General features: G+C 46.4%; 1 protein-coding gene across 2 annotated transcripts in view; it reads right to left on the bottom strand.

The window, feature by feature from the left end:
* The window catches only part of MDGA1 (MAM domain containing glycosylphosphatidylinositol anchor 1), a 147,644-nt gene that overhangs the window by 68,347 nt on the left and 58,531 nt on the right, over positions 1-20,766 (bottom strand). For both annotated transcript variants that reach the window (XM_014878053.2, XM_088161290.1), the window contains exons 6-8: positions 16,727-16,996; positions 16,005-16,334; positions 12,458-12,751 (exon numbers count right to left, since the gene is read on the bottom strand). In XM_014878053.2, coding sequence (XP_014733539.2) covers positions 12,458-12,751; positions 16,005-16,334; positions 16,727-16,996 — 894 coding nt within the window. The remainder of the gene's footprint in view (positions 1-12,457; positions 12,752-16,004; positions 16,335-16,726; positions 16,997-20,766) is intronic.

Here is a 20,766-nt window from a genome sequence, read left to right as displayed (position 1 = left end):
CTTCCATGCATAAGTTTGGACTTTTGCAGAGCCTCATTACAAACAGCCAAAGGGGAAGAGAAAGATTTCCAAATCACAAAACCCTATTTTGAGTTGCTCTGTTTTCCTCTGATCGAGCCAACTGCTGCCATTTTCTTATCCCTTTAGATCCACTGTAGTCTCACCAGCAACCCATCTTAGATGGAGGGCTGCTCACTTTCCCTCAAGCCCCATTTCTCAGTTTTACAGCATACCAGAACGCTGGCTGAAGGGCCTGTATTATGCATAAACTATGAACTGCTCAGAAAATCCCGGCAGACTTAGTGCTATTAAGCTCATCTATATTGCATTAAGTTATTAGCTACTGTATTCTAGCTTGTGATTAGGACAGTAGAGAATCTCCTTGCAATCAGCACTTTGTAAGGAAAATCCCTGTTCCGTGCAAATGCCACTGTCATTCATTGTTCTCTTGACCTCAATCACAGCCACTGTTGGGAATCTCTGTTAGTTTTGGCACTCCAAACAATTCCTCCTGTGAAATGCTTGGCCGAGTTGGGCCCAGAGATGTAGCATATTTGCATGAGATTTGCAGTACTTGTTTCATCACCTGTGAGAGCATGTCACAACAGATCATGAACCTTATTTTTCCTTCCATCTCTTTCTAATCTGGGCCACCTGCAGAACTTGAGATCTCAGTCTAAATCCCAAAGTGTATTTTGGTCTAGCAGTAGGTTTAGGGTTCAGAGAACCATGAAGGCTACAGCTGCAGGGGTACTGGGACTGGAAAAGGCATGCCAGGTAGAGCACAACACTGCACCAACATTGCTCTCTCCACATCTTCCTTAATCTGGGCCACCCATGGTACTGGGGATCTCAGGCTCTGCCAAAGCTGCAATTATTGGTAGGGTTCAGAGAAGCAAAATGCCTACAGCTCCAGGGATACTGGGACTGGAAAGCCTGTATTTCCAGGAATAAAAAAACCCAGTCACAAGTGCTGTCCCCCAGGGCTCATTGCTGAGGACAGCTCTGTTTAATCTTTATTGATGATCTGGATGAGGGGATTGGGGCACCCTCAGTCAGACTGCAGACACATCAATTTGGGTTGGAGTATCAATCTGCTGGAGCACAGGAAAGCCCTGCAGAAGGATCTGGACAGGCAGATCAATGGGCCAAGGCCAGCTGTAGGAGGGCCAACAATGTGAGGTGCTGGGTCCTGCCCTTGGGTCACAACAGCCCCTTGCAGCACTGCAGGCTGGGGCAGAGTGGCTGGAAAGCTGCCCAGCAGAAAAGGACCTGGGGGTGCTGGTGACAGCAGCTGAACATGAGCCACTGTGTCAGGCGGCCAAGAAGGCCAATGGCACCCTGGCCTGTATCAGCAATTGTGTGGCCAGCAGGACCAGGGCAGGGATTGTCCCCCTGTACTCAGCACAGGTGAGGCTGTACCTTGAATCCAGTGCTCAATTCTGGGTTCCTCACTACAGGAAAGACTCTGAGGTGCTGGAACATGTCCAGAAAGGACAACAGAGCTGGTGAAGGGTCTAGGACATAAGTCCTACAAGGACTGACTGATGGAGCTGGGGTTGTCCAATCTGGAAAGGAGGCACTGGCAAGAAGAGGACCAGTCTCTTCTCCAGCCATGTAGTGATAGGACAAGATGAAACGACCTCAAGTTGTGTCAGGAGAGGTTTGGGTTGGATACTAGGAAAAATTTGTTCACCTAAAGGGTGGTCAAGATTAGAATAGGCTACCCAAAGAAGTGGTGGAGTCACCATCCCTGAAAGTGTTCCAAAAATGAGTGGATGTGGCACTTCGCAATATGGTTTAGTGGCCATGGTGGTATTAGGCCAGAGGTGATCTTGCAGGTCTTTTCCAATCTTATAATTCTAAATGAAAAGTGACAGAAGTCAGTTTCCTCCCAGTCAACAGTAACAAAAATTTCCATGGTTTCCTGTGACCACACCTGACCCTAGAAACAAGGACTCCAAAATTAAACATAATGCAACAGGTAGGCATGCAAATAGGAAATTTAGGCATGTCTGTCAATTCCTGAGACTAATGATGGATTTGCAGGTTTATTACTAGGATCATGAAAGAAAACCATTTTACCTCGAATAATGGAGGCCAATTAGATGTGAATCAGAAGCAACAACTGAGATAGGGAAGGAGTGTGTGCACACCTGTGCTTATTTGTGTTCGCAATGGAGAGGCAAAGAAGAATGGAAATCAGGAGCTATATGAAGTAAAATAGGGTGGAAGGGGTGCATGATTTCTGTTCACTGAGGAAACACTATTTCCTGGCTTCAAAGAAAAAACAATTTCTTGCTCAGAAACTGGCCCAAGTGGAAAAGCCCGAAACTAGTCACTGAGCAGCTCCACTGAAAGCTCCAAAAAGTTACTAGGACCTTGCTAAAAATGGAGCCCTCAACCTCCCTGTAATGTGTCCCAGCACAGAAATGGAAACAGGGAGACTCACTGAGATGTAGAGAAGCCTGAGCACCTCTGAAATTTCATTCTCATTTAAACCATTTCCCTATAGGAGTGAATGTAATTAGTGCTATTCCAGAGCTCGGGGTCAGGATGGTCATAGCTAATTCAAAAAACATACAGGATGCTTAGTTTTCTACTGGGCCTTCTGTTCATATCAGGAATGTCTCAGGGCCTTCTCTGCATAAGTCCCCAAAAAGTGGCACCACTATTCTGTTCATTGCTTCCACATGCCTGCTACAATCCTCCAGTCCTCCTAGGCTTGAGGAAATAGCTCAGCTCCAATGCCAGAATCCAGGGAGCAGGTGAAGAGTGGCACGGGATTCTGCTCCTGCACTGTCATAGGTGCTGCCTGATATGATTTACAGCCCAAAAATCCTGGTAGAAAAGCAAAGGCACAGGCACGATGCCATGGCACCACATAGCTCTCTCTGGAAAAGAGGCTGGAGGAAAAGGATCTTTGGTTCCCTGGCACAGGTCCTGTGTCAGGTCTGATGGCCTGTGCTACCCTGCAGGTGTGGACAGCTGTTTTCACTTCTCTGTGTCTCAGGCCCTTGTGCAGAGACTGAGAGTTAACATGAAAAACGAATCACAATTTTTGTTTGCTTGGTGACTTCCTGGTTTTCCTAGTGAATTCTGGTCCATGACAACTCTCTCTCCTCCACCAAGAGGCAGAATTTGATAGGGACAAGCCATTCCCTCTTTTCCTGTCCTGTGACTCCAGGCTCAAAACATGGGAGCTGACAGCAGTTTTCTAATTTGCTCCATTTTCCACTTCCCTAGCCCCATGACTGCTGAAGCCAGTGTGTCCTTGTTTCAGCTGGCACAGAGTTAATTTTCTTCGTAGCTGGTATGGTGCTCAGGTTTTGATTTGGTACAATGCTGTACTTAGGACTTAGGATGAGAATAATGTTGATAAAGAACTGATGTCTTAGTTGATGATAAACAGTGCTTTAACTCGAGGACTTTTCATTGTCCCATGCTCTGCCAGGGAGCAGGTGCATAAGGAGCTGGGAGGGAGCTTGGGCAGGACAGCTGACCTGAACAAACCAAAGGAACATTCCATACCGTAGAATGTTATGCCCAGTACATAAACTGGAGGGAGATGGCTGAGAGGCACCAATTGTTGCTTGGGGATGGGCTGGGCATTGGTCAGTGAGCTGTGAGCATTTGTACTGTGCTTCACTTTTTTTTCTTTGAGCTTTTCTCCTTTTTTCTCCCCCCGCCTTTAAATTATTATCATTATTACTAATATAATAGTGTATTTCAATCACTAAATTTTTCCTACCTCAATCCAAAAGTTTTATCTTTTTTTGGATCTTCCTCCCATCCTTAACAGATTCCCCATGAAATTAGATACCAGTGCTATTTATCACCCTTAGCAGAGAATATCTCATAACCCCACATTCCAGGATCCACAATGCTTTCTCTGCCTTGGCCAAGTTCCCACATCTCTTGGACCTGTACTGGTGCTGCATGAGCTCAAAGAGAAAGCAACAGCTGCAGTGCCAGACTCACTATCTCTGACCTACTGACTGGAGATAAGCACAGTGTATGTTACATCCCTGTGCAAACAGAAGCAGAGCCAGGATAATCTCTCCCTCCAGCTAGGCTGTCTTGATGAAATCTGGGTATCACCAGCTGTATTGCACTTTGGAGAACTTAGATACAGGTGGTTTTACCCATGGCCTAAGCCTAGACAACAACAGGACTCAAAAGCAAAGCAGTTTCCTCAGAATGGCAAGATGGGAAGCACTGGGAAAGTGTCTGACAGTCCTTTGGCAGCAGTATGCTCCTGTAACTTAGAGACAAGCACATGTGTGGGTGAGACCCAAACATGCACAGCCTTGCAGGATGCTCAGCACAAAGCAATTGAGGGGATTCTGGAGTTGTTTCTTATCCCAACAAGTTGATATATACCTAGATCCTACAGGGAAAATAGCTGCCGTGGCAGGAAAATCTTAGAAGGAATGTCTGCATTAGAACAGTAGAGATTTGGTGCTCAGCCCTGAAAGGGCCACAGGCAAGCAAATATTTACAGAGACATGACCAAGATTGTCTGCCATCCACTGTGTCCATACAGCTCTTGTCTCTCCCTTCCTGACAAAACTGTACAGCTTGAATGTGTCTCTCTCAATAAAATTAAGTTGCCCTTCTGCAGAGTCTGGCCAAAAAATGGGATAATGGCAGATTATGGAACGTGTATTTGTTTCTCCCAACAACATCCGAGAAATGGATTAACCAATTTAAACCAGTTCTCTTCTGAACAAACAAATTCATCTCTCTAGGCGAGGAGCTCTCACACAAGCTTTCACTCAGCCTATTATTGCAACCACAGAGGTGCTGAGAGATGAGCAATGAGCTGCACAGAAGCTGAATGGCAGCGCAGGTGGGCTGCAATCTCACATAGCAGACCCAGGTTCCAGCTTTAAGGCAGCCTCCCACCTTCCTGACGCACAGATCTGGGGATTTTCCTCTCTTCTTTCACGGTCTTTTTACCCAGGGCACAGCGAGGAGGCCTCACTGCATTTTGCATCTAATGTGTGGTGCCACAGACTGGACATGCCAGCTTTGCAAAATCTGCTCCCTGGCCTCTGAAATCCCCCTGCCATCTGGGCCCTTTGCTTTCTGTATCAAGTCTCTTGTATCTCCTGGCCACCACAGCGTGCAGACATGCTCTGTCAGACCAATTTCAATCAAAGAGGTAAATCTGAAAAGCTCTCAGGGCACAAGGGAGACTTCCCATGAAATCTGAGTGAGTGGCACCACATGGGAACCTTCCCCACAAGGCAGCAAGCAGAGAAGAGACCACAGTTCTGCAGAGTAAGACCTAACTGTTAAATACTGATGACAAAAATTCAGACCAGCCAAAATTCATACAACTGCTTTACCCTGTGAAATACTGGTTGGGGTTTTTTTGTTGTTTGTTTGTATTTTTTTTAAGCTGCATATAACAAATGCTACCAAAAAACCCCAGCACTGGGAGCCCTGGGGCTTTGCTGTACAAACATAAAGGTGTTCCAAAGAAGAAAGCTTTAGTTAAGCATCCTTAGCCTGCCAGACTATCTGCCCCCTAATGCCATGAGGCTGGCAGGAGGGTAGGGCCAACGAGTCCTATGCAGTAAGTTTTGGGACAACCCCATGTGAGGACCCAGTCCTAAACAGATGCAAGCGCTGTCACAGACTCCATGTATCAATAGATGGCAATTGTTATGACAAATCTGAGGCCAGCTGTAAGTCTCTGTGGTTGTTACTTTGCTCTGAGCTGTGGCCATTTGGGTTTACAGCCATGACAGAGTAAAACTTCAGCCTAATTAGTTGTTAGCAGCCCTGGCATTGGGAAGTGGAGTGAGCAATCCTAATGCTCTATCACCCAGGACAGGGATACGTGCACAAACATGAGCTCTAAGGAGCTTAATCCCAAACACAATACTGCAAGAAAAAAGTGTGTTGACAATCAGGACTGAAATCCTCTGCTCTTAATAGGGGGGAGCAGAGGGGTGCTCTGTATTGAGAGAAATGCAGGAATTACATGTATACTTGCAGCTCAGCCACACAAACCTCTATATTTGGGGTAAATAATAAATCAAATAAATTTATTTGGGGATAAATAGGGAGAATTTCCGTTAAAGTGAAACCTAACTACCAGGTCAGGCTTTGTTTGGACTGGTGGTTCAATATCCTGCCCATGGCTATGAATTATTTTATTCTTTTTACTAATTAAAGCCTCTAAGTTTGCAAACACTGAACTTGCAGAAGGCACGATTTTCCTTTGGCTTTGAATACAGACACAGTTGCCCCAGAACATCAGTTCATTCTTAAGCCTCTGGTGGTGTAAAATGAACCAGAACACACCAGAGTTCTAGCTGGCAGGAGAGCCTGAGGTTTCCCTCTCTTGGCAGCAACATATGTACCATGGAGAATGGCAATACTGAAACATGAATGAAAGAGTAGAAAAGCTACAGCCACTACAAAAGCAAAAAAAAATCGTATGCCCCCAAGTCAGCTCCTGAGCTGTGCTCCTCAACTTGGAGGAGGGTATCAGGATTAATTTCACCAATGGAAAAAATAAAGAAAAACAAAACAGTGACAATAAATAAATACACTCAGAAATTAAATCAACCAGGTGTTGGGGGTTGAATTCTTCGCTTTTCTTTCTGTGGAATTTCTCCCATTGTTATGCTAATTAATTGTGGCTACACCTTAAAACGACAGATAATGTTCTCTCGTAGGGGGGTGGCTGGAGGGGGAGGGGGGGGGGGGAACCGGAAAAGGAAAGGTGGGATAGGGGGGTCTGGAGCGGGGCTCTCTCTCTCGCTTGGCTCGTGGAGTGGGAAGACAACCTGGGCTCTGCTCTGGCATCTTCCCCTGTCATCCCAGCGCTGAGATCCACGCTCCCTGCCTTTGGACATCGCTCCGCGGCTCTCCCAGCTCACCCTACTACCTCCGGACACTCTGCTGAGCACCACGACCGACACCGTGAGGGGGGAGTAACTTTCCCCATCCTCTCTCTCCCCTGGGCCGCGGCCGCCATCACCCAGCCCTCTTCAACTGCGCGGGACCTGCCCTGCCCCCACAGCACCGGTAACAGCACAGGGAGACGGCCTGCGGCCAGAAGGGACTGGAGCGCAGCTAGACTGTTTCTGTTGCCAATTTTTATAGCTGTTGTTGTTTTTTCTGCTTTGTTAAATACCAGTAAAGAACTGTTATTCTCATCCCCATATCTCCTGCCTGAAGGTGTCTGAATTGGACCTAAAATAATTAAAAGGGAGGGGGATTGCACTCTGCATCGCAGAAAAAGGGGCTCCTGCCTTTCCTTAGACCATACCTGTCTTTCAAACCGAGACACCAGGTCTAAAATTCTTAGCAGATGGCTCCACAGTGCAGTTCACATGGCCAAGCAGCAAGACAGATAAGTCAGCTCAGCCACAGACAGAGGGGTCAGCTCTGGCCCCTGACAATCTCATTTCTCTTAGACTCTCTTCATAGCAGGGAGAGCTGCAGGGAGCTCTTAGCAGCCAAAAGCTCTGTCTTAGCCACTCTGCAAAAACATCTCCATGCCCAAAACATGTCTCAAGAGCTCTTTTAAGAGAGCAGTTAATATCGAAGCTTATATTTCAGGAGGGGGCAGGGCACCAGCAAGAAGCACTGACATTGAGCTATGGCTTCAACAGTTGATCGAAACAGTTTAATGCATTTCCATTTCCAGCTGCATGGATCCAGTGATGTTTCTTACTTATTTACAGTATCACCCCCTCCCCTGCTCCCCACTCTTGTGTTTGCTACATAGATAACAGGGGAAATTGATGCTGACTATTGCCTGCCTGATGTACAGCACTGCCAATGGGTTCAGCAGGATTTTAAAGAGGAATGAGTCAACAGTGTGTGACCAGGAATAACATTTGCCAGTGCATGAGCTTGAATAGGAAAACATATCTGTGCCCACCTGAACATTAGTTAAAGTGACAATGGCAACAGATGCCCCAGCAGGACATGTTCTGGCAGTCTTCCAGGTCAGGGCAGAGCCAGACCTGCTAGTCACCAGTCCTAAAGCAATGCCTGTGTCTAGGACTCTAAATGGCTCCTGATGCCAGTCTGCTTTCCTGATTACACCTAACATCCACTATGCTTTGAAGATAAAGCACAATAACCAACCTGCTGCCTAATGTGGCAGAACTTTATCTAAGGACAGTAAGTGTAATCCTTTGGAAATCAATCACAGATGATTGTGGGCTATTACTTTAGATCCAGAAGAGGTAAAATTCACAAGCCATGTTATTGCAGAGAACGAGATACTCAAGTGAATTCCTTTTCTAGTCTTTCTTCTTGCAAAGTTTCACCTGCTGTGTGATCCCAACATGGGAAACAGGGCCAACTTTCAGACTTAACTATCGAAAACAAAGTCAGCCCTATATAACTATCCCACTTTCCTCCTACTCTTCTTTCATTGGGCACTCAGACACCAAAACCTCTGCCAAAGACAAAAACGTCAGCAGTAAAAATCTGCTTATTTCATCTTCAGAACTTGGTGAAGTAATTAACAACTCAACAGAAGACACAGGTGCTCTTCTACCAGGCTTTGATGGTTATTCAAAGAGGGAGAGGCCATTCAGATGGTCAAGCATGGGCCTCAGACAGCAAGTAGTGAGTGCTGTGAAGGAGGATAAACCCATCTGCAGGAAAATATGGGAGTAGATGTATCGAGGATCAGGTGAGATGAGGAGTGCAGGGTTGAGCTGGACTTGGACGTAGCTGTGCAGTAATTTACGAGATGTTGATCAGGACTGGCAAAGCATCAGAGCTGACATAACATTATTCGAGCAGGAAAATATACTAGGATTGCAATTTTCACCACACTGTTTTATGAGGCTCTAACAGAGCAAATGTCATATTCACCATGGTAAGACAGCCATCTCCAGGGCTACCTCTAGCAACAGCGAGAGCTTAGAGTCACTACTAACCTTTGGAATTCCTGGAAATACTGTTTTGACCAGTCTTTTAGGTTACGTGGCTAATACAAGTCTTTCAATTTGTTGTTACGTACTTGCTAAATTAGTATTTAAGTAGCATCCTTTTCACTGATCCACGCATGCTTTCTTTCCTCTTCTCATACATATCAGCTCAAATGACACTATTGTGTTCCAAAACCCAGACTGCTGCACATTTTCAAGCCCAGTGTCTGTTTCATAGCCTTAGACTAGTTCCCCTACACAGGGTAGCCCAGCCCTGATTTTAAATACACCTCTGCAGAGGATTCATTTTTCTGCTGGGATTTTCTCAAGTACCTGGTTCTGAGAAAAACCTTGATAACAGCATCAGTGATAGCACTGATATTATTAACAGAACTCTGCCATTCCATTAATATTTTTATTTCAAGACTTCGAAGTGCTATGTTTATTATGCTCCACAAATCTTTGATGAGATGGGTCAGTTTTATTCTTGTTTTGAAGATACAGGAAAAAATGACAAGATATTGCCAATCCAAGTGCAGATTCCCAGGAGTTCTGACAAGTCCAGTCTCTTGCTCTAACCATTATACAACATTTCTTCATCTTAAGCACAGAGATATAAGGCTGCAAAGACTTTCATAAATATATTAATCTTTCAAAGCTCTATACTACAGACCAAGAAGTCCAGGGAACAGATCATCCATCCTGTCAGAGAGCTGATGATAGACAATTTCAGCTCATAAGCTAAAAGAAAAGCAATTTCTTCCGCTTTCTAGATACAAAAGGAAAAACAACTTTTTCTGCTTTCTAAATACAAAAAAAAATACTAAAAAGTCCAAACACCTTTTTTTTTTGACAGCTGACTTGTTCTTTTTGTCTTCTTTTTCTCTTTCCACTATTGCAGTACAGTTGGAAAAGCCTATTTCTGGATCGGTTTGTTACAATACAGCACTATATGCATGAGGACGAAGGGAGAAAACCAAGGGAAAAGGGAAACACAGAAACAGGTTCTGACATCTAATCAGATCTGCTGTATTGATTTTGCAACTTTAGCTTTGGAGCAAATCAGAGAAACAGCCACATTACCATCCGGAAAGCGCTGCTCCCTGGAGCGCGGCGGCTCCCGAGGAGCTCCCGCGGCCCCACAAACAGGCGGCCGGGATGCGCACACACGCGCCGGCCCCAGGATGCGCATCCCTCCCGAGCCGCGCTCCGATGGGATGCGCGGGCCGCGCCAGGTGAGAGAAGCGCTCATCAGGGAGGCTGCGGGAGCCACACGATCCCCATCTCCAACAAGATGAGAATTCCAGAGCAAGCCACCGAACTAATGAGCTGCCCGCGCTGGAAAGCTGTGTTTCAATTAACCACAGCAGCCCCCGCCGCACCCACATCCTTCCAGCAGCATGCACAAGGAGGAGAGGGATAAACAGTGACTTGTTTCTGGGTCTATTTTCTGCATGAAGGGAAAGGGAGGAGGCTGTAAAAGGGACGAGGGCAATTCTTGCCCTACTTTCTTGGTTTGCAGTTTGTTTTTTGTACTAATGGAAGGAGCAATTGACAGCACTGAAACCAAAGCTGCCTGCTGAGGCACAGACCAGGCAGTGCCACCATAATATCCTTCCATGTTTTTCAGGAAGGAGACAGCTCAGGTGTACAAACATTCAGTATGGACCCAGCTTCCACTAAGGGTACACAGAACTGATTGACAAGGGAAGGGCTGTTTGGGTGGGCTGGCACATGGACTATATGATCATTACTTGGGCAAAATCACAAAAAAGCATTGCATGGCCATGGGAAAAGCTATAGGAAGAGCATGTTCAGCTACCCTTTACACAGAAGTTCACTACCTCTTTGCTTTCTTGAGGGTCACATCATAGTCTCCACCCCAGACAGCTTCTGGCTTGCACCTACCATCCTTCTTGTGTGGGAAATCATGTCCTTCCCCTTCAGACCAAGGTTCAGGTCTGTGATCCCCCTCCAGACCGCCTAGCAAGACTGAATTCATCCTAAGCTCAGCACTGCTGCTCCCTCTGCAGGGACAGTGAGGGTCAAGCGAGGTCCATACGGCTTTCACACAGCAACACCAAACCGGGGACACCAGCAGGTCTGATGGTTCTTTGCTCCAAAGTGAAATTTTCCTGTATCTCTCATCATCTCTTGATGTGACCAAGAGTTACCTCCTCTGCCATGTCCCTCCAAGTTCCATATGATTGGAGCAGGCTGCCTTTCTGAACAGCTCAAACTAAGATCCACATTTTTACCCTGCTTAAGGGAAGCTTCTCCACACATACTTACCTGCCTTGAAATCTTCACACATTTCCCTATCTCATCCTTTAATCTAAGCCTGCCATGTTTCTGAATAGACAGAGATAATTTAAAAGGGGCTCTTCAAATACTCAAAGTGCTTACAGGATTTCACACACCTCTGTTGTTGCTGTGCTCCCAACAGCTCACATCCCTGAGCAGTTTGTCTGCTTGGTTTCAGCCAGGTTGTCTGCTCCGGTCTCACTTCTCTTATTCCTGGGGAGCAAGCCTGGGAGAAGTGTGGCAGCATGTCTAATGAATGCTGCTGTGCTGTGTCTGGAGGCTCGTCAGTCACAGCCCACAGGCAGCATACCCAGGTGTAAATTAACCTGTTCCCTGCCCACCCCACACCTGTCAGACCTGCACTGCTCAGAGTACTCTGCCAGTGCTCAACAATCGCACCGCACTAATGGGACGAGATCTGCAGGGAGACCCACGGCATTTTATCTGGCTGCCTTCCCCCAGTCTGATTTGAAATCTTGTAAGAGAGAGAGCACAGACTGCTGCATGTCAAAACACACCTCAACAGCTGTGACAGCTGAGCAGGCACTCACTTCTCTGGAGGGAGAAACCACTGCAGGGAAAGGATGGAGATGTCACCCAATGCAGCATCTCACCCTCTATGTTCACCTCTGTGTACAGATACTGCCTTCAAGTAGAGCTGGGAGAGCCACCCATAGCTGAAATCACCCCACACACCTGCTAAGAATCAGTTTCCTGTTACTCACAGCCTGGTTGAAATGCATGAAAACCATTTGGGAGTATACATTCCCTGTTAGGTCTACCTATCACTGCTTTCCAGACAAAGTGATTCAGGCATATCCAGGGGTAACTAAGTTGAAGAAAGTGTTGTGGCATGGAAATAGTCTAAATAACATTAATTTTGTCCCTTTTTGACTTTACAAACTTACTAACATATCCTGAGGGTATTTTACACACATGTAATGCACATAAACACACCTGGGAAAGCTCCACTCATCCCCTGACAGGGAAGTAAGGAAGTAGAAACCATTGCACGCAAATATACACAACACCTCTCCCTTCCACTCGCAACATGCTTGCCATATGGTGCCCTGCCCTTAGCCTTGTGTAGCCTGACCAATTATAAACTGTTCAAAGGTCCCCAGACAAAAGAGATGCGTCTGCTCAGCCCAGTAAGAAAGGTCAACCCTGCCTAGCCCCCGGGCTTTTGTGTACACAGGCATTCAGGCAGGCACTCCAGCACTGTAGCTTGTACTCACACTGCACATTGAGCTGCACCAGTGCTTCCCGGGGTCTGATGTTGAATCCATTGTACCTGGCCGTCTGACACTTATAGGTTCCACTCATTTCCCGGCTCACACTCTCCAGGTGCAGCTTCCCATCGTAAGTCTCCATTGTCATTGTCCCTGAAGGCATGGGGGTTTCCTTATCTACCCGGGACCAGATGATGGGTGGCTTCGGCTTCCCTCGAACCTCGCACTGCAGCTCGGCCCTGGAGCCTTCCCGCACAGTGATGGAGGACTGGCCCTTAGGGACACTGATTGTTGGTGGCACTAAAAGAGAGACACAAGAAGGGAATAATTTTACACTGGGTTTCCAGCAAGTAAGGAGTATTCTTCAGATACTTCTGATTGAGTCACACCAACAGTCTTGAACTCCAAAGGTTTCCACTTGACACATTGCAACCCCTCTACAAACACACTGTCCATGCAAGTTATCCTACTGGGTCTGGAGCTTCAGGGTACCAAGGAAGATTCCAGCCTTTCCAACAATGTGTCCCAGTATCAGTGGTAAGGGCCAGTTGTATTGGAGCAGACTCCAGGCTCCCATCCCTGTTTGCAGGGATAACATCAAGGAACACAAAGGCAAAAGCCTCTTTGATCCATTTCTCAGTTTCTGGTCTGTGAATTTCTCAAGTGGAACTGCAGTCTTCTGGCCAACAATAGAAGTCATATCTGCCAAGGTATCTAGACCCCTTATCCAGGTCAGACCAAAACCAAGACTTGAAGGGTAAGTGCTTGTAAATCCCATCTCCAGCCTTCTCAGAGGTTCAAGATCCCTGTTCGTTCCTAAACCACAGCAAGGAGTCAGTTCTGTTAAGTGTCTTTCCTTACATTACTTTTATTGCATATTTTACTTTTATTATTTATTTTTATTTTATTGGTGAATGCACTGGGAATTTGTCACACCAATAAGCCTCTGACTTATCTGAGAGATTGGTCCCAGCCACCATCACTCCTGGTATTCCTTCAGGGTAGGGAAGAGCTCACACAGCAGATTGCTGCCAAGCTGAGGCTAGCATTGGAGGCACAGTAACACTCAAAGAAATATCCAGCTATCAACTGAAAACCAAAACTTTGCTGATAAACAAAGCTTAAAAGAAATCCAGTGAATACAGTGTACAGAGATGTCAGTGGAAAGAGGTTTGCTGTTCATATCCCCAATTCCACCAAGAGCCCAGGAAGGGGATTTTTGTGCTAAACCACACGTAATATTGACAATTTATTTGTGCTAGATTTTAAAGTCAACAGTTCAGCTGAGGTAAATACGGTCACAATCTTTTCTGAAAGCTCCTTTTTCAGCCCTTCCTGCTGACAGTGGCAACACTTGGATTGACACTTCCATAACTGCAAGGGCCATGTACTTCGTTTCCATTTAAATCAAAATATAGGACTGCAGAAGCTGTAACAAGCTGGTCTGACCAACATTAGCTCAATTCAGCTCCAGCAAAGGAGAGTGTGTTATGGTAATTGTACATGTTACAGCCTGCAGCTCTTTATGAACAAATTTAGGATGGATCCAGTCTAATCTCCCTCTGCAGTGACCTCCCTATGCAACAGGGAGGCCACATTTTCAATTTGCAGGTCTCCTGTGGGCTGGGGAATCTCATCACACCCTGTCCTGCACGGTGTGAAAGGACGGCAGCACTTTCAGTGCTGACGCTGCCGGCAGCCGCTCACCTGGCGAGCAGCAATTTTCTCCACAGGTAAAGTTGTAAATTACATTTGAAGATTTTTTTTTTTTTTTTTAATTAAAGCTATCTCTTTGGAGCTGCTCGGTGGAGGCAGCCACTTTGATGAGCTCAAGGTTTGCGGTGGGGAAACATGGAACCACTGCTGCTGTCCTCTTCCTCAGAACCTGTAGTCTGGGGAAAACCTGATTTTTATATGGGAATCACATGATGGAGGTGGCTCATTGGTGATTGTGGGAATGCTGCATGTTAGACAGCTTTGGCTACTGCATGGAGGGCTGCTCCAGCAGGGATTACTGTTTTCATTCCCTGGGACATAAAGCAGTCCTGCTGGCCCAGGCTGCCAAAGAGAGGCTTCAAATGCCCCAGGCTGCCCTCCTTTCCTTCCTCATTGGCAGCATCCACACAAGCATATGGGACTTACTCTCCTCCAGCCAGGCACAGGGCAGCCTGTCACCACAGACATCTCCTTTAAGGCAGCAACTGGCTGGTGCTTGGACCAACATCTGCACATACAGACACTGACAAGCCTCTTAGTGGAATCATCCAGGGTCTCCCAGCCCTTCACAGCCTCCTACCCTTGCAGTCTTAAACACAATTGCACTCTGCCATCTAGTGATCTTGGGCAAAAAGAATTGTTCCAGGTGGTATCAGCCACACAAGTTTGGGAGAGCCAATTTTGCACCAGGATTGGCAAGTTCCCCCAATTTTGTTCCCTGTTGGTTTAATAGGGTTGGTGTCAGCTGGCATGGAGAGCTCCTACCTTCCATGGCTGTCCACAGAAAGGAAGGACCATTCTTCAGTGTTTAGTGGATCCATGGCACAGTCAGGGCTCAGTCTCCAGGCTGCCAAGAAGAACTAGATGCAATACTATTGGGAGCAGGCTGGCCTCAGTGTTTCTAATGGGAGACAAGGGCTTTCCAAAGCATCAACAGTAGTTGCTGCATTTTTTTCTGGGGAGCTGAAGTGAGCAGCATCCAGAATCAAGAGTGAGATTAGCCTGGCCTGTGGATCCAGCACAACCAGGGACAGAGAAGTACCATTCTGTGAAGGTGCAAGTCAAAATCCGTGGGCAGCTGACTCCCCTGAGGAGTCTTCCATCAGATTACTAAGGCAGTGCTTCTTTGTGCTGTACCCTCATGGTCCTGGAAAGGCAGCACAATGGCATGGATGTAATGGAGGGCACAGCTGGACCCACCACTTCCCCAGAAACACAAAGACAGCCCTGAGACTCTGTATTTTAGTCCCCAAAGCGACTGACACTGACATATTTGTCCTGTCCTCACTGAGCCATGGGGTGAAGCTCTGACCCTGATTTTAGGGGAGACGCATTTATAACACTTGGGCACTTCAGAGAGTGCCCAAGATTGGCTGCATTTGCAATCCAGCAATTATTATAAGTCTTCACAGAATTTGTATCCTGGATACAATGCCAAAGAAAAGAAAGAACAGCTTTCTTTCTCTTTTACTCTCTTCTAAGCAAAGGGACACTTGAAATTTGCTGAAATACTACCACTTCTTCCTTCCTTTCTTCACAGTGTGGAGTTTTGTTTGAACTGTAAAGCTGTCTCTGTAGCTTTGACTGGAGCGCACTTTGGACTTTTCATAGGGAGAAAATATAAAGGAAGATTTGCTTGGTACATAATATATCTGACAGAGAAGTTGTAACTATTACCCATCTCCCATCCGAGCCAAGTGCTTGCCTGAGGATGTAAGACCTTTCTCCAATATCCTTCAAGACATGCATGTGAGGTTCTTCAAAAAACCCAGAGGCATGGTGCTGTGGGGCAGCCAGTGATGCCAAACACTCCTCTGCCTGCCAGAGAGAGGCTCACCTGTCTCTGAGGAGATGTTCACCTCCACACTGAGGTCAGGAATGGGTGCTCCCTGGAAGGTAGCCACGCACAGGTAGGTGCCATAGTCACTGAATCTCAGGTCAATAATCTCCAAGCTGCAGGTCACAGGTGGGAGCTCGGGGTCATTGCGGGTGATGAGCAACCGGTCTGAGAACCTGGCTGGTTTTCCGTTCTTGTACCACGAATAGACAACCTTCTCCTGGGGGACAGCATCTACATGGCACGAGAGCTTCAAGTCCTGGCCTAACTGGATGGTCTCACTCTCTTTGATCACATCTGGAGTGATTTGGAATGTGGCATTCTTCATGGCTGAGATGAACAGAAGTGCAAAACTGGTTAGGGGTATCAAAGTATCTTGCATGGGACAGGAAACTGGTTTTTTTGCTCCTCAGGAAGGCAACATTTCCATGAAATCTGCCCACAGACCTCTCCCACTTACGTTCCCCCAAAACGTCCCAAGGGCCTCACATCTGGCAGCCTGGGATCATCTAATTCAGGATAATGCTACAGCCCAGGATGAAGCTGCAAGCAGAGCTTGTACAGCTGTTGGTCTGGGAGCAGAGAAACTTGCACAGGCACTTCTCCAGAATATTAATTACTGCTAAATATCATATTCGCCGTCAGCTGTACAAGAACAGCCAGGAGGAATGCAATTCCCCTGCTCCCTGAAAACACATGCTCAGAGAAAAACAGCAACTTACACCTCACCAGCAGGTTCACAATCTTCTTTGCCGGGTTCCCCACATTGTTGATGGCCGTGCAGTTGTAGTAGCCTGAGTCCTCCACACGGATCCTCCAGATGGTGAGGTTGCCTCCTTGCACGAGGCTATTGGGAGGCATTGGGCCAGGAGAGTGGGACCAAACCACTTCTGGCAGTGGGTCACCGCCCGTCAGAGAGCACTGCATAGTGATGTTGTCACCAGGGTTGACCACCAGAGTCTCATTGACAGATAGCTTCAGAGCAGGTGGGGCTGGAAAAGCACAGAGGAACACTTCAGAGCTTGGGAAAGACCCACCCACTCGCCTGTGCACAGCTCCAAATTTTTTATGATTTGTTCTTGTTGATGGCTGGTTTGAATAGGGACAGCTGGAAAGATCTATGAATTGATTACAAATATGAGATATTTGTGAATCTAAAGCATGATCATTACCATGTCTTCGAGTGAGAACACTGCTCTTTTATGGCTAGGAAATAGAACAGGCAGGACCTCACACTGCCCCAGAAAACACTCTACCAGTAGTGCTTAGGCCTGGGGCACAAAGCAGCAATGACATTTTATCAGTGCTCACGTTCTGTATGGCTTAGGATGCAGATCAGAAGAAAAGCCCAATAAACCCACTCTGCACATATAAGGGTGGCAAACAGGCAACATTTGGCAGTGAAAAACCCAAGGGCTGAAGTTTCTTGACTCCTGATGCAAACAACTGCAGCCAGGCATAAGGGCAATGGAAGCCTTTTTTGCCTTGATGGAGAGGTGAAGGAGAAAGGACAGCCTCAAAGGAGCCTGCTTGAACACAACCACTGCTTGTGCTCAAGGACAGCTGGCATTAAACCACTCCTCTCCTTGAGAGTTTCCATCCCAAGAAGTGAGCTTTTGGGAAGGTCAATCATTAAATAAATCTATCCTCAGCTGTGCCATGATACACCTCTCTACCTCTCACATCCAACTAGACATCTTTGACAGCCAAAGGCTTTGCCAAGCAGATAGTCCTTGCAGCTTGGAGACTGATATGGAGGACCAGGACCTGTCTGCACCTTAACAGACCGTTAACAGCAGCTCTGAACCTGTTCTTAATCTCCTTCACCTCCTCAAGTGTCAAATATGCTTTTCTGTACACCTGGGGGCTATCACAATCACAGCAACTCTCCTTCACATTCAGTTGAGCTGAAACTGATTCAAAGTATCTAGACAACCTCTCCTTTGAATGCCCTGGTACCTGTTTTTTGGTTTTATTTTATTTCTTCATCCTTCTCACTACAGCCCTCTCCAGGAACTGATCCAAAATCCTTCCCTTTGTATTCTCTATTTCATTCCATGAAAAGTCTGTCAAAGCCTCTATGAGCACTATCACTGACTCCATCCAGAGAGAGCTGAGAAAGTAGCAGTCCCCAGCAAAATAGCAGGGAGTATGTTTTAAGTAACAGCCATAATAATGCAAAATAAGACATTGTTCCATATTCATGAAGCCTGATTTAACAGCATCATTATTTCTGCCTCTTCTCTCCCTGGACCCTGTGTTAATGAGCTGCGCTGGATTTGTGTTGGGTCTCTGAATTACAGCCCATACAAACAAGGCAAGGAGGACTCTTCTCTCCTCAGCACCAGTGCCATAATTTAGTAGCACAACTACTGCCATACTGGGATATTGCTTTGGTGTACTGAATATGATGTCCTCTCTGGCCACTGCACATGCTATTTGTGTCAGAGGTGGCCAGCTATGCCTAAGGAAGAAGGTGGCTCTTCTGCTACCTACACTCGCCATTTTGAGGCCAGTGGCTGAAGCCTTTGAATTTCAGAAGGCCACAGCCTGCACTCAAAGAGTCTTTGGCAAGTCTACCTTGTAAAAAGTGTGCAAGGGTTATTGCTTATTAAATAGCAAAGGAAGGATTTGTATGTCCTCACCAAGCTCCAGATGGTTTCATGAGATAGTATGAAGCCCAGAAATGCAATAGCTCAACTCACCGTGGCTGGGCAGGACACATTCCTGTCACTAACTCAGCGTAGCTGACACCAAATAGCTGTTTCTGCCCTCGGACATTGAACTGGTCTCAGGTTCACAGTGCACAGACAAACTGGCAGAGCAGCATCTTGCCTGGGAATCTCCATCCATCCCTGTCAGAGACATGGAAAACCTGAGACCAGGCCATGTCCAGAGAGAAAGTGTCAGAGTTGAGGAGCACAAACCAGAGACCCTGCAGGCTCTGGTTAAGATTTAGGGCTCTTGCAGATTTAGAGTTGGATATGCACACTGACCCACACTCATCTTGCCCAGCTCTGGGCAAGGCAACATGTTAAAAAGGTGACATGCTGGTGCTAGCACTGCATCAGAGCAGGCTGTGTATGCATGCATGAAGGAGGCAGGGAAACTTCAAATCTGCCACCTGCACAGCTCCAGGGAGCAAGCTCCCACAACATGCCCCAAAATGGAGCCTTGGCTGTGGTAGCCTGCGTGGGTACCACTCCCACTCCCATCAGCAGACAGAGGTTAACAAACTGCAGACATTATTATGCAGGAGATGATTCTCATTTATTTGTAACCTGTGGCAATTCCTTTTGTTCTTGGCTCAGAAAACCTGCTGGCAGAGTCTGCCGAGCAGCGAGGGGACCATTAAAAACAAAGAATCACTTTCAATTCCCTTTGAAGTCCAATTTGCTGCAGTAAAACTGCAGGAGAATAAACCAGTGGGGCGGCTTCATTTTGCAGAAATTGAGGAAGGGGGAAAAGTCAGGCTGACCCTGCTGGAGCAGGTGATGGCAGCCTGGTGCTGAGCTGGTCCTGTGGCTCTGTGGACCCAACCTGCTGCTCTGGAGCCAGGAACAGAACAGAGGGGGAGCAGGGACATCTCCTTCCCACTAAGGTTGCAGACAAAAAAACCTATTCTCTGCTGCAAGGCCCAAGCTGCTGAAAAGAGCTTGGGAGAAGTCCATCTCCTTACCAGAGACTATGATCTGCCCAAAGGACATGGAGGAGCCAGCTGAGGAACATTAAATGAGCTGAGGAGATTCCCTTGGCCTGACCTGACCTGACCCACCAATTCACCTCAAGGTTTGTAGTGCCTGGACTAGGAATATTTAAGAGAGAGAAATTTCCAAGCATTTCAGCACCCTATAGGCCCTTCTCAGTTTTAAAGGCAAAGGCATCCTGAGTGAAGCTGCTCAGGATTCTGGGCACAGCCACGTTTAGAAAAGCTGTGAAAGCATAAGCATAAGGGGAACAGAAAAGACCTAAGCTAAAAAGGAGAGAGTTAAAGAATTTCATTTAAATATTTCCTCATCTATGCACAGTACTACCTACAGGGCAAGTAACCCATATAATATTTCATGTTAAATATAGTCATGCTATTTAACACAAACCCTGCTCACACCACAATGCCAGCTTCATTTTCACTGCCAACTTTTAATACAATTTGCTAAGAACACGTTTTCCATGGCCCCTTTGAGCTTGTAGTGCCAGGCTCCACTGTAACTATGTATAAATATGCATCTATAATTAAAAAACAGGGGAAAAGAAATCAACCCTAGATAGATGTGCTTAAGAAGCTGGTGTAAATTGAGCCATATTGCTGACTTGTCATCAAGTACAGCCTGAAAATACATTTTCCCCATTCACATAGTGTAGGGGCTGGATGGAAATGAAGAGTAGTTTCCCTGTGCTTGGGCTGGCAGGGGGAGTGGACATGAAGAGAAATTTGATTTTCTAACTCTTCAAAGGTAAAGGTACACAGGGAAGAAGAGCTGCATAATATCCCTTTCTTCATCATGCACAGAAGATACGTTTTTAAAGGGAATATTTCAACATTTGCTGCACTCTCATCCTGAGAGAAACTCAGCTAATAGGGTGAGTTGTTTGAGACATGTTCAGAGATCTTACTACAAAGAGAATACTTTTTTCTGACATTAGCTATAATTCACTTTCTTAAGCTCATTATTTTTATTCTTCCCACCTAAAATGAGGCAACTATTGTTCCAGCACCTTGGAACTCAGATCAATAAACATAATTTAAACAGTATCAACAATA

This window comes from Sturnus vulgaris, chromosome 3 (assembly GCF_052056855.1).
Source record: "Sturnus vulgaris isolate bStuVul1 chromosome 3, bStuVul1.hap1, whole genome shotgun sequence".
NCBI lineage: Eukaryota > Metazoa > Chordata > Aves > Passeriformes > Sturnidae > Sturnus > Sturnus vulgaris.
This window is presented reverse-complemented; position numbering and strand designations above follow the sequence as displayed.